This window comes from Rattus norvegicus, chromosome 5 (genome assembly GCF_036323735.1).
Source record: "Rattus norvegicus strain BN/NHsdMcwi chromosome 5, GRCr8, whole genome shotgun sequence".
NCBI lineage: Eukaryota > Metazoa > Chordata > Mammalia > Rodentia > Muridae > Rattus > Rattus norvegicus.
Genome location: NC_086023.1, coordinates 161116806 through 161136059, shown reverse-complemented (window position 1 = coordinate 161136059; position 19254 = coordinate 161116806). Strand labels below are relative to the sequence as shown.

The following is a 19254-nucleotide window of genomic DNA, read 5'->3' as shown; positions in this document are numbered from 1 at the left end:
GTAACCCAGTCACAGAAAAACACACTTGGTATGCACTCATCGATAAGTGGATATTAGCCCAAAGGCTCAAGTTACCCAAGATGCAATCCACAGACCACAGGAAGCTCAAAAAGAAGGATGACCAAAATGCGGATGCTTCCACTCTTTCTTAAAAGGGTGGAAAAAACCCATAGGAGATCCCATGGAAGCAAAGTTAGAGCAGTGACTGAAGGGAATAGCCATTCAGAGAGTGCCCCAAATGTGGCCCATGTATATACAGCCAATAAAACTAGATAAGATTGATGAATCTAGCCCGGCCCGCAGCAGCTCTCTGCTCCCAGACCCGGTGAGAGAGAGACCCAACCGCCTGGTCAGGTGGGCACTCCTGAGGCTGCAGAGCAGAAGAGACCACCAACACTGCTCACCCCTGCCCACATCCCTGGCCCAAGAGGAAACTGTATAAGGCCTCTGGGCTCCCGTGGGGGAGGGCCCAGGAGCGGCAGGACTTCTGCGCCTGAGACACCGCCGGATCCTGAAAGAAACAGACCGGATAAACAGTTCTCTGCACCCAAATCCCGTGGGAGGGAGAGCTAAACCTTCAGAGAGGCAGACAAGCCTGGGAAACCAGAAGAGACTGCTCCCTGCACACACATCTCGGACGCCAGAGGAAAAAGCCAAAGACCATCTGGAACCCTGGTGCACTGAAGCTCCCGGAAGGGGCGGCACAGGTCTTCCTGGTTGCTGCCGCTGCAGAGAGCCCCTGGGCAGCACCCCACGAGCGAACCTGAGCCTCGGGACCACAGGTAAGACCAAATTTTCTGCTGCAAGAAAGCTGCCTGGTGAACTCAAGACACAGGCCCACAGGAACAGCTGAAGACCTGTAGAGAGGAAAAACTACACGCCCGAAAGCAGAACACACTGTCCCCATAACTGACTGAAAGAGAGGAAAACAGGTCTACAGCACTCCTGACACACAGGCTTATAGGTCAGTCTACCCACTGTCAGAAATAGCAGAACAAAGTAACACTAGAGATAATCTGATGGCGAGAGGCAAGCGCAGGAACCCAAGCAACAGAAACCAAGACTGCATGCCATCATCGGAGCCCAATTCTCCCACCAAAACAAACATGGAATATCCAAACACACCAGAAAAGCAAGATCTAGTTTCAAAATCATATTTGATCATGATGCTGGAGGACTTCAAGAAAGACATGAACACACTTAGGGAAACACAGGAAATCATTAATAAACAAGTAGAAGCCTACAAAGAGGAATGGCAAAAATCCCTGAAAGAATTCCAGGAAAACACAATCAAACAGATGAAGGAATTAAAAATGGAAATAGAAGCAATCAAGAAAGAACACATGGAAACAACCCTGGATATAGAAAACCAAAAGAAGAGACAAGGAGCTGTAGATACAAGCTTCACCAACAGAATACAAGAGATGGAAGAGAGAATCTCAGGAGCAGAAGATTCCATAGAAATCATTGACTCAACTGTCAAAGATAATGTAAAGCGGAAAAAGCTACTGGTCCAAAACATACAGGAAATCCAGGACTCAATGAGAAGATCAAACCTAAGGATAATAGGTATAGAAGAGAGTGAAGACTCCCAGCTCAAAGGACCAGTAAATATCTTCAACAAAATCATAGAAGAAAACTTCCCTAACCTAAAAAAAGAGATACCCATAGGCATACAAGAAGCCTACAGAACTCCAAATAGATTGGGCCAGAAAAGAAACACCTCCCGTCACATAATTGTCAAAACATCAAACGCACAAAATAAAGAAAGAATATTAAAAGCAGTAAGGGAAAAAGGTCAAGTAACATATAAAGGGAGACCTATCAGAATCACACCAGACTTCTCGCCAGAAACTATGAAGGCCAGAAGATCCTGGACTGATGTCATACAGACCCTAAGAGAACACAAATGCCAGCCCAGGTTACTGTATCCAGCAAAACTCTCAATTAACATTGATGGAGAAACCAAGATATTCCATGACAAAACCAAATTTACACAATATCTTTCTACAAATCCAGCACTACAAAGGATAATAAATGGTAAAGCCCAACATAAGAAGGCAAGCTATACCCTAGAAGAAGCAAGAAACTAATCGTCTTGGCAACAAAACAAAGAGAATGAAAGCACACAAACATAACCTTACATCCAAATATGAATATAACGGGAAGCAATAATCACTATTCCTTAATATCTCTCAATATCAATGGCTTCAACTCCCCAATAAAAAGACATAGATTAACAAACTGGATACGCAACGAGGACCCTGCATTCTGCTGCCTACAGGAAACACACCTCAGAGACAAAGACAGACACTACCTCAGAGTGAAAGGCTGGAAAACAACTTTCCAAGCAAATGGTCAGAAGAAGCAAGCTGGAGTAGCCATTCTAATATCAAATAAAATCAATTCCAACTAAAAGTCATCAAAAAAGATAAGGAAGGACACTTCATATTCATCAAAGGAAAAATCCACCAAGATGAACTCTCAATCCTAAATATCTATGCCCCAAATACAAGGGCACCTACATACGTAAAAGAAACCTTACTAAAGCTCAAAACACACATTGCACCTCACACAATAATAGTGGGAGATTTTAACACCCCACTCTCATCAATGGACAGATCATGGAAACAGAAATTAAACAGTGATGTCGACAGACTAAGAGAAGTCATGAGCCAAATGGACTTAACGGATATTTATAGAACATTCTATCCTAAAGCAAAAGGATATACCTTCTTCTCAGCTCCTCATGGTACTTTCTCCAAAATTGACCATATAATTGGTCAAAAAACGGGCCTCAACAGGTACAAAAAGATAGAAATAATCCCATGCGTGCTATCAGACCACCACGGCCTAAAACTGGTCTTCAATAACAATAAGGGAAGAATGCCCACATATACGTGGAAATTGAACAATGCTCTACTCAATGATAACCTGGTCAAGGAAGAAATAAAGAAAGAAATTAAAAACTTTTTAGAATTTAATGAAAATGAGGATACAACATACTCAAACTTATGGGACACAATGAAAGCTGTGCTAAGAGGAAAACTCATAGCGCTGAGTGCCTGCAGAAAGAAACAGGAAAGAGCATATGTCAGCAGCTTGACAGCACACCTAAAAGCTCTAGAACAAAAAGAAACAAATACACCCAGGAGGAGTAGAAGGCAGGAAATAATCAAACTCAGAGCTGAAATCAACCAAGTAGAAACAAAAAGGGCCATAGAAAGAATCAACAGGACCAAAAGTTGGTTCTTTGAGAAAATCAACAAGATAGATAAACCCTTAGCCAGACTAACGAGAGGACACAGAGAGTGCGTCCAAATTAACAAAATCAGAAATGAAAAGGGAGACATAACTACAGATTCAGAGGAAATTCAAAAAATCATCAGATCTTACTATAAAAACCTATATTCAACAAAATTTGAAAATCTTCAGGAAATGGACAATTTCCTAGACAGATACCAGGTATCAAAGTTAAATCAGGAACAGATAAACCAGTTAAACAACCCCATAACTCCTAAGGAAATAGAAGCAGTCATTAAAGGTCTCCCAACCAAAAAGAGCCCAGGTCCAGATGGGTTTAGTGCAGAATTCTATCAAACCTTCATAGAAGACCTCATACCAATATTATCCAAACTATTCCACAAAATTGAAACAGATGGAGCCCTACCAAATTCCTTCTACGAAGCTACAATTACTCTTATACCTAAACCACACAAAGACACAACAAAGAAAGAGAACTTCAGACCAATTTCCCTTATGAATATCGACGCAAAAATACTCAATAAAATTCTGGCAAACCGAATTCAAGAGCACATCAAAACAATCATCCACCATGATCAAGTAGGCTTCATCCCAGGCATGCAGGGATGGTTTAATATACGGAAAACCATCAACGTGATCCATTATATAAACAAACTGAAAGAACAGAACCACATGATCATTTCATTAGATGCTGAGAAAGCATTTGACAAAATTCAGCACCCCTTCATGATAAAAGTCCTGGAAAGAATAGGAATTCAAGGCCCATACCTAAACATAGTAAAAGCCATATACAGCAAACCAGTTGCTAACATTAAACTAAATGGAGAGAAACTTGAAGCAATCCCACTAAAATCAGGGACTAGACAAGGCTGCCCACTCTCTCCCTACTTATTCAATATAGTTCTTGAAGTTCTAGCCAGAGCAATCAGACAACAAAAGGAGATCAAAGGGATACAGATCGGAAAAGAAGAGGTCAAAATATCACTATTTGCAGATGATATGATAGTATATTTAAGTGATCCCAAAAGTTCCACCAGAGAACTACTAAAGCTGATAAACAACTTCAGCAAAGTGGCTGGGTATAAAATTAACTCAAATAAATCAGTTGCCTTCCTCTATACAAAAGAGAAACAAGCCGAGAAAGAAATTAGGGAAACGACACCCTTCATAATAGACCCAAATAATATAAAGTACCTCGGTGTGACTTTAACCAAGCAAGTAAAAGATCTGTACAATAAGAACTTCAAGACACTGAAGAAAGAAATTGAAGAAGACCTCAGAAGATGGAAAGATCTCCCATGCTCATGGATTGGCAGGATTAATATAGTAAAAATGGCCATTTTACCAAAAGCGATCTACAGATTCAATGCAATCCCCATCAAAATACCAATCCAATTCTTCAAAGAGTTAGACAGAACAATTTGCAAATTCATCTGGAATAACAAAAAACCCAGGATAGCTAAAACTATCCTCAACAATAAAAGGACTTCAGGGGGAATCACTATCCCTGAACTCAAGCAGTATTACAGAGCAATAGTGATAAAAACTGCATGGTATTGGTACAGAGACAGACAGATAGACCAATGGAATAGAATTGAAGACCCAGAAATGAACCCACACACCTATGGTCACTTGATTTTTGACAAAGGAGCCAAAACCATCCATTGGAAAAAAGATATCATTTTCAGCAAATGGTGCTGGTTCAACTGGAGGGCAACATGTAGAAGAATGCAGATCGATCCATGCTTATCACCCTGTACAAAGCTTAAGTCCAAGTGGATCAAGGACCTCCACATCAAACCAGACACACTCAAACTAATAGAAGAAAAACTAGGGAAGCATCTGGAACACATGGGCACTGGAAAAAATTTCCTGAACAAAACACCAATGGCTTATGCTCTAAGATCAAGAATTGACAAATGGGATCTCATAAAACTGCAAAGCTTCTGTAAGGCAAAGGACACTGTGGTTAGGACAAAACGGCAACCAACAGATTGGGAAAAGATCTTTACCAACCCTACAACAGATAGAGGCCTTATATCCAAAATATACAAAGAACTCAAGAAGTTAGACCGCAGGGAAACAAATAACCCTATTAAAAAATGGGGTTCAGAGCTAAACAAAGAATTCACAGCTGAGGAATGCCGAATGGCTGAGAAACACCTAAAGAAATGTTCAACATCTTTAGTCATAAGGGAAATGCAAATCAAAACAACCCTGAGATTTCACCTCACACCAGTGCGATTGGCTAAGATCAAAAACTCAGGTAACAGCAGATGCTGGCGAGGATGTGGAGAAAGAGGAACACTCCTCCATTGTTGGTGGGATTGCAGACTGGTAAAACCATTCTGGAAATCAGTCTGGAGGTTCCTCAGAAAATTGGACATTGAACTGCCTGAGGATCCAGCTATACCTCTCTTGGGCATATACCCAAAAGATGCCTCAACATATAAAAGAGACACGTGCTCCACTATGTTCATTGCAGCCTTATTTATAATAGCCAGAAAATGGAAAGAACCCAGATGCCCTTCAACAGAGGAATGGATACAGAAAATGTGGTACATCTACACAATGGAATATTACTCAGCTATCAAAAACAACGAGTTTATGAAATTCGTAGGCAAATGGTTGGAACTGGAAAATATCATCCTGAGTGAACTAACCCAATCACAGAAAGACATACATGGTATGCACTCATTGATAAGTGGCTATTAGCCCAAATGCTTGAATTACCCTAGATCGCTAGAACAAACGAAACTCAAGACGGATGATCAAAATGTGAATGCTTCACTCCTTCTTTAAATGAGGAAAAAGAATACCCTTGGCAGGGAAGGGAGAGGCAAAGATTAAAACAGAGACTGAAGAACACCCATTCAGAGCCTGTCCCACATTTGGCCCATACATATACAGCCACCCAATTGGACTAGATGGATGAAGCAAAGAAGTGCAGACCGACAGGAGCCGGATGTAGATCGCTCCTGAGAGACACAGCCAGAATACAGCAAATACAGAGGCGAATGCCAGCAGCAAACCACTGAACTGAGAATAGGTCCCCTATTGAAGGAATCAGAGAAAGAACTGGAAGAGCTTGAAGGGGCTCGAGACCCCAAAAGTACAACAATGCCAAGCAACCAGAGCCTCCAGGGACTAAGCCACTACCTAAAGACTATACATGGACTGACCCTGGACTCTGACCCCATAGGTAGCAATGAATATACTAGTAAGAGCACCAGTGGAAGGGGAAGCCCTGGGTCCTGCTAAGACTGAACCCCCAGTTAACTAGTCTATGGGGGGAGGGCGGCAATGGTGGGAGTGTTGGGAGGGGAACACCCATAAGGAAGGGGAGGGGGGAGGGGGATGTTTGCCCGGAAACCGGGAAAGGAAATAACACTCGAAATGTATATAAGAAATACTCAAGTTAATTAAAAAAAAAAAAAAAAAGATTGATGAATCTAAAAAGTGCATTCTGACAGGGACCGGATATAGATCTCTCCTGAGAGACACATCCAGAGCATGTCCAATATAGAGGTCAATGCTAGCAGCAACCCACTGAACTGAGAAAAGGATCCCCTTGCAGTGAATTAGAAGAAGGACTGAAAGAGTTGAAGGAGCTTGCAACCTCATAAGAACAACAATGCCAGCCAACCAGAGCTTCCAGGAACTAAACCACTACCAAAAGATTCTACATGGACTGACCCAGGGCTCCAACTGTACATATAGCAGAGAATAGCCTTGTTGGGGCACCAGTGGAAGGGGGAGCCCTTGATCCTTCCAAGATTGGACCTCAGTGCCAGGGAATATGTGGGGCGGGGAGCAGTAAAGGTGATGGTTGAGGGGAATACACTTATGGGGGAGGGGGAAATGGATGGGGATTAATGGACAGGAAACTGTGAAAGGGAATAACATTTGAAATGTAAGTAAAGAAATATATCTAATAAAAAAGAAAGAAAGAAAAGGAAACAGCCCTGGCAGCCCAGGTCTACATTCTGCATTCACGTGCCTTGCTGAAAACCATTAGATTACATTTCAAAGGGTAACCCCCAAGGTCCATTCCTTTACTTGGACATTTCCTCTTCTTGAAGGTCACTACCAAGGCCAAACTTTCAAGTCCAGCAGTCAAAATGCCCCTTTTGTCTCATGTAATTATCTACCCCAATTAAAATTAAACACTTCATTCTCACATGGGATTCATTTTTCACACTTATAGCATGCCTTTGTCCTATAGGCTAGGTATTCTTTTCTATCAGAGGTATTCCTTTGCTTCTGCCCTGCCACCAAGGACAAACAGTCCTTTACCCTCTCCCTCTATCCCTTCTCCTGTGTCTTCTATCTGCTGTCAATGTCTCTCGCCCCTGGCCCTTTGTCCCTCTGAGGGACATAGATCTCCTTTGGGCTGAGAACTTAGGCTGACTCTGGGGAAACATACATAATGGTTCATTCTGGACTCCAGCCAGAAACATTTTTCATTTTCTATGGGCAATCCTCCAGAAAACTCATGGTTTTAAATTGTCTCAGCTATTCATAGTATCTCATGAAGAACATCCAAGTACATTTTTTTTTGAAAAAGAAAATAGCCTGGCATAGAGGCGCACATATTTAGTCTCAGCTCTCTAGGAACTCTAGAGAGGAAAATTAGACCCATAACAAGTCAGTAAGGCAGAGTTCCACGGCACTAGGTCCAGACAGAGTGACCAGCCTGGATGTTAGAGATGAGCTAAAGTGAGTAAGGAGATGAATAGGTTCCATAGAAAACATCCCCTTCTCCACAGCCCACTGAGAGTCACCTCAATATCTTAATCTTCACATCTTCACTACACGTGAAGGTTAGGAGTCCCCCCAAGAGGATCCATCCCAGGGAACCAGGGGATGGTGTTAGGACATATTTCTCTGCCTAAGTGAATCTCTTCTTAGCCAACATATAAACTGTTCTGGAAATAAGAAGAACTAGATTGTTTAAGGTCACATATCCTTCTAATTTTGGTATCAGGTCTCTGAGTATTCATATGTTGCAAATAATGTCTTCCAGCAAAAGTTATATATAAGAACATAGTTCCTGAAATGTGCCTGCCTTGGTGTTCACTTGGTCCTCATTTTCCTAACTGCTGAAGAAGCCTGACCCCCATCACACTGTTCTACATATCTGCCTAAGTTGTTATATGAATGCAGTACATACAAATTTATTTCCAAAACATTGAGCACTTTGTGAAGCCCTGTGCTTTCAGTCCCATTTATGTGACCTGTTGCTGGGATGCAAGAAATTGCACAAATCTGAGATTGACCTAATTTTGGTGATCATGAATGAGAAATCAGACACATGTTCAGAAATGCTGGGAATGAATAGGTCTGTGCTCTGATGGAGACATATCATCAGTACAGAAATTCAACATATTTATTCTATTGAGTCAAGAGAGGGAGGCGATCTCCTCAAGAAAGGGTGCCTATATTGTAACACATTCAAACTACAAAAATCCTAAAGAACTGGGTGCTTCATACATACTTTTTGCAGGTACAACATCCATTCACCTGCTCAGAAGAAGGTTTTGCTTTTTCTAGTGTACCTCAGACCTTTAGGCGATTGACATATCCATGTTCCTTTCAACAATGGACATTCACTTAAGATTTCCTCAAGGTTCCATTTCTCTGTTCCACAATCAACCTTAAAATAGTCCATATTCAAAATAGCAACATTTTGTCTCCATATCATAAACATAGAAGCCTTCACAGTTAGAGCATTGAGCTGTAGCAATGGCGACCTTCTTGGGCTGTCTTTTGGCCTTGAGTATATCCAGGAGCTCAGGACAAATGTTTTTTAATATGTCTGTTAGTATTACACTCCAGTCATCATAGCACTCAAGAGGTGCAGGGTATATCTCAAAGGTCAGTTGGCTCAGTGTAGAAGTGTGGTGTAGAAGTTGTTTCAGGAAAAGCAGGGAGATTTCATTCTCCCAGAAATTGACTTCCTTGAGGTGGGAACATTGGCTTAGGGCAGGCAGTAGGGTTTTGAACTGAGATTCGCCCATATCACAACATCTCAATTCCAGGCATTCCAGGGTATGTTTGAGTCTCTCAAGGAGAAACCCAAGAGGCTCAAGGACTAAATAGCATAATTTAATGTTAATAAGTTTCAAACATTTGAGCTCAAAAATATTCGGGCAATAGGGCAGGTAATCCAAGTCTGACTGTGAGAGGTGACAGTTAGTGATGTTAAGTACCTCCAAGGGCTTCTTCAGGCAACTGAGGAGAGAGAAAATGATTGATTTCTGAGAATTGTGTTGAAGTGGGTTGATAGGATTGGAAGCAAAGCAGAAGACACTTCTCCCAGATTCATTCTGACTGTATATTGAAGTCAACCCCCCAGGACATTGCCTTTTGTTGTCTGCTCACACAACTCAGAGCATTCTACCCTGAGGCCTGTGGATATCACCATAAACATGATTCCATTACAGGAAACCACACCAATGGATAGATCAGGACAATGTGGTGCATGTAGAAAGGAGTGCCTACCCCAAAAAGAATTCAGTAACGTCTTCTTGTTTTAGGAGTTCACACAGGTTTAGTTGCTTTAAGATCTATAATTCTATCTTCACCCCAGTGTTTCATATTTCTCATCGACTAAACCTGTTTCGGGACACAAAACATTTCACACATGACCAATAAGAGGCATGCTCATCATATATCTTAGCACAGAGTTCATCTCTTCAGATATGCTATGTCTCTAATAGTGCTAGGTTTATGGTGGCCAGACCATACTAGACTTTCTAGCTTGAAAAAGAAAACAAAACAAAACAGAAACAGAAACAGAAACATAATGAAAGAAAGAGAAACACAAGGAAAAGATATGTATTTTCTCTGATGTTCCACACCCTCTCAGTCCTTCCTTACCTGAGCCATTCTTTCAGGCTGCCTTTTATACAGTAGACATTATCTATACAGAGTTCCTGGAGACAGTAGAATGTGGGAAGTTGAGAAATCCATGTGATCACATTCTGCTGATTAAGCTTTTCAAAATTGCCCATTCTGGGTCTACGATTGATGCCATCTAGCATGAGTGTGAAGAGATTGTTCATCTGTCTCAGGTAGGGATTAAGCATAGCCAAATCTTCTAGGAAGACATACTTTAACCTCAGCACTTGTATACAGTTTGCATGTACAATTTTGAAGACTTCTATGTCTGCAGCCTCGGTTAAGCCCCAAATCTCCAGCATTCTGCAGCATAGATGAAAGGAATCTTTTCTCTGTTGGGCCCACTTCAATAGGTATGTATTAGTTTCATCAAATCTGCCCTCCCTGAGTTGGAGTCGAGTAATCACATTCAAATCTTTCTTCATCCCACAGTCAGGACAGGTCTCCACTGGCTGCTTCTGTGTCGTGAACTCTGCTAAGCCTTCATTTTCATTGTATCCAGCCCATATTCCAGATAACTCATGGTGTATATCCATCCAATTGATCTCTCTGAGTTTGCACCTACTGTGGGAGGAATGAGTATAATTCTCAGAAGGTAAGAGAGGATATTTCTTACAGTAGGATTCTCTTCCACATCCTACACATCAGCTGTTTCTTCTAAAACTTTAGTTTTTCCTAGGTCTAGAATCAAACCCTGAACCTCATGCTGAGTAAATGGATAGCATTCTATGTAAGAAGGGCATCTTTATCCCTGTCTTACTTCCCTACATTCCAGACCCCTTAATCCCAACCTCATTCACTTGTATCATCATGGAATGCGGAAAAAGTCCTCTTCCTCACTGGGTGTGTCTACCCATTTCTGTCTTCCACATTAGACATTATTTTCCCCAATTGCTGAGACTGAACCCAAGCCTCTACACTACGCTAAGCCTCTACACACTGAAAGGAACAGTCATGACTGTAGGGTGAAGAATTGAAGATAAGAAGCCTCTGATCCACAGTTGGCCAAATATTCTCTGTCCTGAGTTATTCATTGTCAGTACTCAGAAAACCTTCCTCCAACCCCAGCTGACCTTTCCTACCTGGAGCAAACCTTTCGTGAAATCAGTAAGTCTAGGCCTTCCAGCACAGCCTTCAAAGAGTCCAGGTTGAGGTTCTTTATCATCAATCCTACAGAAAGGTATGGGAAGGGCCACACAGGTATCATGGCCGTCAAGATCTTTGTATGTCCAGCTATGAAGGCTTCCTCAAATATCACTGGGAGCAGCCTATTTGGCAGATCCTTGAGAGCAGAAATGGCCAAGGCCTCCTCCCTCAGTAGCCTCTGAATTGCCAGGCTCTGAAGGGTGGGTGGGGAGTAGACTTCCATTGTGTCTTCTTCTGAAGAGTCATCCTACAGTAGCAGGAAAAAATATACCATTAATGACAACAAATTTAGGAAGCCCTTCTGCCCACACAGGGGATTGTGAGGGCTAGATCACTACTGATGAGGATGGAGAACTCGGTCTATTAATTTGAGCACTCTCAGGTGTTGGTTTTTTTTTTCCTTTGTAACAAAGACTTTAAAGACCAATCTATACCATGGTTGTCCTGAAACTTGCTTTATAGACTACACTGGCATGAACCCCAAAGAGATTTGTCTGCCTGTGCCTCCCAAGTGCTGAAATTAAATATGTGTTCTACCACTACTCAGCCTGTGCCAACATAGCATGTCTAATCCAAACCTGTTTGGTCCAACCTTTGTTGGTTTCAAAGCCATAATTGTCTCTGGTGGTGTGAAGTGTCCCCCAAGTATCCTAGTTCCCAAAGAACACATCCTTTTGCAGGCATAACTGGGGCAAACACATCCCACTAGGAAATGATCACCAGGAACACTGAAGGGCTCAGACAGTTGTTTGATGATGAATAGACTGTGCTTAGCTCTTCAAGCCCTCAAAGAAAGCATAGAAATACAGTTTCCCAACTTTCCACAATCTCAATATATCCAGCAACACTGCATGGAGTAAGTCACAACACATCTGATTTTTTTTTTTTGGTTCTTTTTTTCGGAGCTGGGGACCGAACCCAACACATTTGAAATTACCATCATTAGGTATTGACACCAATCTTTGATTATCACCTATACAAGCATTTTGGAGAATGTGTTGGGAAGGCTACAGGCTTGAGTTCTGCTAGCTAGAGAGATAAGTAGAGTGGGAAAGAAACACTAATGTCAGCAAACCTTCAGTGTCCATTGGTAAAGGCTATAACTCTTTATAAAGCATCCAGAAAGAAGAAACCATGAAGTGGAGATTATAATTCACATGGGGAAGGCAGGAAGATCACCAGCTCAGTGTCATGGTTATTTCTACAGCACCAGAACATATTGTGACCACAAAAATTAATGGAAGACCAAATAAAGTAACAAAAAGAAGCATAAATTTTAATTTCAAGTGATAGTCAGATTTTTCATTTGAACACTTTACAAAAAAAAACAGGCTAGCTTCTTCCTGAAATTCTGAATACATTCTGGGTTTCTTGAAAAGAGTAGACCATGCCTCAATCAACAGATAGAAATACCTTGTTTGTTTTTGTTTATTTAATGGTTTTTTGCTTTGCTTCTTTTAGACATTTTTTTAACCATGCCTGAATTGAAACTTGCTATGTAAATTAGAGAGCCATTAACCTTAGAGACCATCCAGGCTCTATCTTACTTTTGCTGTCATGGATGGGTATGGGAGGAGAGAAGAAAGCAAACTGACTGGGATATAAAGTCTATTAAATACACACACAGATACAGTCATATATGTACATATCCATACACACATATATGTATGGAAATATACACATGGAGGTTTCTTCCTGCAAGTTTGAGGACAACCTAGATTCCCTGAAATTAAAAGACTATGTGTCAGTAAGCAGATAATTGGCATATTATGTTTGCCTGCTTTGTGTTATTCATTTAGTTCTGTATCTATTCATTTAGTGTATAAGAGTACACTGTTAAAGTACCATAAAGTTTAGTAGTGTAGACACTTGAATAATTCATATCTGATATACCAGCTCAGAGTGCCTGAAATTCAAGGTCACCCTGACATTTTTAGTGAGGCAGTCTCAAAAGACAGAGACAAACCGAAATAAAATGAAAAATTACCACGGGAACAAAATGACTCAATTAAAAGCTATAATCAGAACACACTTGTGTTAATCTGGTTAAGCAGTGCTCAAGTGGCCAAGGTAGGAGAATCTCTGAGTCTCAGACCAGGCAATCTTTTTTTAATTACATTCCAGCCATCGCCCCCCTCCCACAGATCCTCATCCTATTCCTCCTTCCCCTTCCCTCCAAGATGGTGTTCGCCTCCCATGCCAAGCCCCCAAAATCACACATCTCTAGGGCCTCAGGTGTCTCCAGGACTAGGTGCATCTCCCCTCACTGAACCCAGACCCAGCAGCCCTCTGCTATATATGTGCCGGTGGCTTTGGACCAGTCTGTGTATGCTGCTTGGTCTCATGGCTCAGTCTCTGGGAGCGCTTGGCTTTCCAGTCTACTTGAGACTGTTTTTCTACCTATGGTGTTGCTCTCCTCTTCATCTTCAATTTTTCCCCTAATTAAACCATAGAAGAGTCTCGAATGGCTAAGAAACACTTAAAAATGTTTAAAGTCCATAGTCTTCAGGGAAATGCAAATCAAAATAACCTTGATATTCCACCTTACAACAATCAGAATGGCTAAAATTAAAAACTCAAATGGCTGCACATGCTGGTGAGGATGTGGGAAAAAAGGAACAGTCCTCCGTTGCTGATGGGATTACAAACTGGTGCAACCACTCAGGAAATCACCTGGGTTGTTCCTCTGAAAAGTGGAAACAGTTCTACCTGACAAGACAGCCCTTGTATATATGGGCATATATCCATAAGATCCCACACCATACCACTAGGACACGTGCTCCACTATTTTCATAGCAGACTAATTTGTAGTAGCCAGAAGCTAGAAAAAACCCAGATAATAGTCAATCAAAATATGGATACAGAAAATGCAGTTAATATACAAAACGGAATACTATTCAGCTATTAAAAAATGAACACATCATTAATTTTGCAGGTGAATGGATGGAACTAGTGAATACCATGCTGACTGAGTTAACCCAGACCCAAAATGACATGTATGGTGTGCACTAGCTGATAAGTGGATATAAGGCGAAAAGTACATTATATTTAGGATACAGGCCAGGCAATCTTATGGAGAAAAAAGCTCATCTCAAATGGAAGAACCACCAAGTAAAAAATTATACTACAAAAAGTTATAGAAAGAAAACTTGAAGTGAGGACAGGAAAGACTGGATTGCATGAGATGAGGTATCCTGATGGAGCTGAGGGACTTACTTGATCTGGACACTGTTGACAGAACACCATTATCAGGTCAGGTGAGGCTGTGACTCCAAACTCCAAAAGACTGAGAGTTTCTCTGCCTGCTCTGACTCTTTATATACCTTTCAGCTGAATCCTCCCTTTGTAGCCACACCCTCCCAGCCAAAGTCAGCCTCTCATTCAAAAAATCGCGTCTCCTTCAAAGATTTGCTTGTTCTGAAGCTTACTTCATGTTAGGAGTTCTCCTTAAGAAAATGAATAAAAACACCATTGTTGAAAACATAACTGGAATGCATGGCCTGATGAAGAAATGGCTAGGATTTCTCTTAGTGTCTTGAGGGTACTCTTAGGCGAGAGCTCCTGAATTAAAGCTTCAGAGCCTTGATGGTAAATGGGCTTCTGTTGGGATAAGGAACTTAGCTAATTTTCACCTGTAAAGTGAGTACGCAGATGGTCTTTGACTCAGGGCAATTATGAGAATTAAACCTTACATTATATTGGGACATATTTATAAACTGCCTGGAATACCATGTGTGTGTAATAAATATTATCTGTGAATACCAAAAAAAAATTGTGTCTCCACCAACTTGCTCATTTTTCAGATTTGAATGGTGCAGGTAAATTGGATTAGATCCATACACGGGAAGATTCTTAGGCCAAACCCATAGAGGCAAAAGCTGATTTATTGAAGCCAAGCGGTTGTGCCTGATGCCTTTGATTAAAGCACTTGCAGAGCAGAGGTAGATGCATCTCTCAGTACAAGACAACTCTTGTGCACTAAGTCTAGGACACTTCTCTCAAACTCAGTCTCACTACATATTGAGATCAACACCCAGGACATGACCTTCTATGATCTGCCCACACAACTCATAGCATTCTAGTCGGAGGCCTCTGGGTTCCAGCATGGGCAAGATTCAGCTCAAGGCACGAAAGCACAGCAATGGCTGCATCAGACCAACATGGTGTATGTAGGAAGGTCGTTTGCATCCTTGAAAAGCACTCACGCTTATCCAGTCCCGACCCAGTGATTTCTTTTTTTTTTTTTCCCAGAGCTGGGGACCAAATCCAGGGCCTTGCCCTTGCTAGGCAAGCGCTCTACCACTGAGCTAAATCCCCAACCCCCACCCAGTGATTTCTATGTTCCCTCTTCCATGCTCTAGCTCTTCATGGAAAATGAGATTGAAAGGGTCAAGTCAGTAATTCTCTTCTCTCCTGTGTAGGCTTTCCAAACATTCATTTGGTTTTGATTCATTCTTCTTTGATTTCACCCCATAGCCCAGACTGGTCATCTTGTCTCAGTGTGCAAAGTCCACAGCTACAGACAAAAAGAGAGGAGAAAGAAGAGGAGGGAAAGTCATGTAAGTCGAAGAATTCTCTGGCACATGGATCTCAGATTCCCAGTCTTTCCGTGAACTCTTATGTACATGGCTTGAGCGTTGCTTAGGGGAAACTTACCTGTCCTGGTTCACTTTTAAAGTCTAAACACAGTCTGGATGTGCAGACTGTAGGCACTAATTAACAGACCTACCTCCTTCTCCACATTAGTATAATGAAGTCCAGTGTCTCCCAGTACATTGTACTAACTGTGAAAGTAAAGACTAATGTCATGTATTACATTTCATAGATTCTTCTTGAACTGTTCTTGGAAGACTCAATCTGTGGAAGGCAGAAACTGTTGTTGGGCATATGACATCGGGACCGTCCTTTTGAGGTCATTAATAGTTGATCAGTGACTTTTTGCCATGACAAGAGGCTGGTCACATTGCCTTCTTCTGAATAATCTATCTAAAGGGGAATGAGACTCAAAGAAGTAGGGCTGGGTACCTGGTGGGCCAAAGGTTAATTGTGTCTCTGTTGGTCCTTATGATTGACTCCAGATGCTGAGAGTGGTGAGTGTTTGGGTTTACGGCCTCTAAAGAACATAACAGGGCAGCGTGTGTTCTCTAATATTGCAAAGCAGAGGCTCTGGTCATCGGGAGGCTCTATAATGGGTGAGGCTTACAGTTCCTAAGGCATAGCAGGGACATATGGCACCTGAGTACTTTACCAGGCCTCTTCTGTCTCAGGTTGTCATTGCGGGCAGATATGCTGAATGATGTCCTGGACACAAAGAGCCTAAAGATGGCCCAAAGTAGCCCAAGATACGGGACCAGCAGCTTCGGTCCAGTCCTCTCAGCAGGCAGACATCAGGCACAAACCAGCAGCTTTATATTTACTCCTTTGTCAAGCATCTCTTTGCGTTTATTCTATATCCAAACATCCTTTCACCTGTGTCTGCTTCAGGAAATCTTTCTGTGTCTGCCTTAGCAGGACAGCCCTTCACACGTGTGCCCCAGCAAAACATCACTTAACATAGCCATCCTAGGAAATTAGAAGTTTCCACTTCACCTGGGAGGTTAGAGGCAGGGAGGTGTCTTAGTTCAAGTCCAGCCTTTTCTATAGAGCAACTTCCAAGACCGCCAGATGCACACAAATAAACCGTCAAAAGAAAGAATGAGAGCTACGAGTGCCAAAAGCTCTAAACAATCAAAATAATAAAAATACTTTCTAAAGGAAAAGCATTTGTGAACATTTCATCACAAGATTTCCCCCAGACTGCTGTGCATAAATAATGTGCTGCTTAAAAGTCATCTTCAATTTAACTTTAGTGCTCACATCTGTATACATACATTTATTTATTTATTATTCATTTATTTAAACTTCTTGGGTGATATCTCATTCACCACTGTTTACATTATTTTCCTATTTTGATTACCCGTGTGTCTTTGACAATAACTGTTCACATGGATGAAAGTGCCCAGAGGCCACAGGAGCTGGTTCCCTCTGGATGTGGAGTTGTATGTGGTTGTGAGCTGATATAGGTGCTGGGAATTCTAGTTGGGTCCTTAGGAAGAGCAGTCTGTGCCCTGAACATCTGAGCCACCTTCCAGCACATAGGGTTCAACTCAGGTAAGCTAGAAGCAAGTAGGGTCAAACAGAAGATTGGAGTGCAGCTAAGACACATATATATTTAGGAGGGTTGTGGTCAAAGACGTATCAGAGTCTTCTGGTGAGACAACTTAGAAGAATGTAGTTGCTCTGATCTTTGTTGATTCCCAAAATAAAGAATAGCCAGACATGGATGACAGCTTAAAGCAGCTGCAGATACAATGGTTGGAGCCTTTCCCTAGTGTTCCCTTGTGGGAAAGAGAAAAAATTGAAGAGTATGTTAATGTAGCAAGCAAGTTTCCAAAGGCAGCTCAGGCCAACATTGCAAGACAGGGGTATGGTGCAGGGTGAAGACACAGCACTGGAAAGTGTAAACACGTACAAGGCAGAGCAGAGCAGGGAACACCGACATCATAGATGTGAGCAAAAGTTGACTGTGTGGTAATCCATCTTCCGTTCTGAGGAGTCTCATTTCACTCATCCCATCTACTGTCAGGAATCCATTCTTGCCCATGGCATGCATCTCAAGTTGGGCCAGTCATTGGTTGTCTATTCCCTCAGATTTTGTGACACTTACATCCCTGAACTTTTTGTAGGCAGGACATATTTTGTGTTGAAGGTTTTGTTTATGAAATCGTGTCTTTATCCCTCCACTGGGAGTCCTGCCTCTCTATAGGAAGTAGACCCTTTAGGCTCTACATCTCCCACTGCTATCAGTCTCAGCCAGAGTTGCCAAGGATGAGCCTCCTTGGTTTGGGGTTCTTGAGAATGTGAGGATTGGATCAGCACAAAATCAGAGTCCCAAGCAAGGACGCAGGTGCAAGCGGACAGGTGAGTCATTGCTGTTATGAAACTGCACTTGGAGACAGCTTGCTCTCTATTTACCTATCTATCTATCTATCTATCTATCTATCTATCTATCTATTTCAGGTTTTCTCTCTGTCACTGAGTTCACCTACTCTTTTCTTGGTTACATACTGCCTTATGTGCAATAATACATAAACAAAAGCCGTTCCTTTCTTTTTTAAAAAATATCATCAATCATTTCATTTGTTTGCATTTCAAATGTTATCCCGATTCCTAGTCAGCCATCCTGGAACCACTCACTCCACTCACTCCATCTCTCTCCCCTTTGCCTCTAAAAGGGTGCCCCCCAAACCCCACCCAATCTGTCCTGATCTCTCTACCATCCCCCTTCTCTAGGGCATCAAGCCTTCACAGAACCAACTATCCCCCCACACACTGATGCCAGATGAGGCATCCCTCTGTCAGATATGTAGTGGGAGGGATTACTGGCCCATGCATACTCTTTGTTTGGTAATTTATTCCCTGGCAGCTATTAGGGGTCCAACTAATTGATTCTCTTTTTCTTCCTATGAGGTTGAAATCCCCTTCAGTTCTTTCAGCCCTTTCCCTAACTCCTTCATTGGGGTCCCCGGGCTCAGGTCGGTGATTGGCTGTGATTATCAGCATCTGTCTTAGGTGCTGGGATCCTGCCTGTAAGCACATCTTGGCACCAGCAATGGTATTGTGGTTTGGTGTCTGCAGATGGTATAGATGCCAGGGTTGGGTGATCACCAGATGGCTTTTCACTTAGCATCTGCTCTGTTTTTGTCCCTGCATAGGGATATAAAGAGTAATTCTGGATTAAAAATTTTGAGATGGGTCAGTGGCCCCATCCCTCTACTGGGGGCCACATCTATCTATAGGAGGTGGTCTCTTCATGTTCTATCTCCCTACTGTTGGGTATTTTGGCTCATGTCATCCCCATTGTGTCCTGGGAGTCTCCCCAATCCTTGGTGTCTGGGACTT

The 19254-nt window shown here is 42.0% G+C and overlaps 1 protein-coding gene and 1 long non-coding RNA gene across 3 annotated transcripts in view; one reads left to right on the top strand and one right to left on the bottom strand.

The window, feature by feature from the left end:
- Positions 1 to 8630: 8630 nt before the first annotated feature.
- Positions 8631 to 11551, bottom strand: Oog1 (oogenesin 1). Its single transcript, XM_006239344.5, has 3 exons — positions 11250 to 11551; positions 10147 to 10731; positions 8631 to 9498 (listed from the first exon to the last, which is right to left on the bottom strand). The coding sequence occupies exons 1-3, from the start codon at positions 11534 to 11536 to the stop codon at positions 8922 to 8924; spliced, it is 1449 nt and encodes a 482-aa protein (XP_006239406.2). The 5' UTR covers positions 11537 to 11551; the 3' UTR covers positions 8631 to 8921.
- Positions 10249 to 19254, top strand: part of LOC120103184 (uncharacterized) — a 39939-nt gene continuing 30933 nt past the window's right edge. Inside the window, exons 1-3 of one of the 2 annotated variants that reach the window (XR_010066724.1) lie at positions 10249 to 10520; positions 10600 to 10762; positions 15790 to 15872. This is a non-coding gene — a long non-coding RNA (uncharacterized LOC120103184). Of the gene's footprint in view, positions 10521 to 10599; positions 10763 to 15789; positions 16135 to 19254 lie in introns of those variants that run through there. The other variant, XR_005505280.2, reaches the window with a different exon arrangement.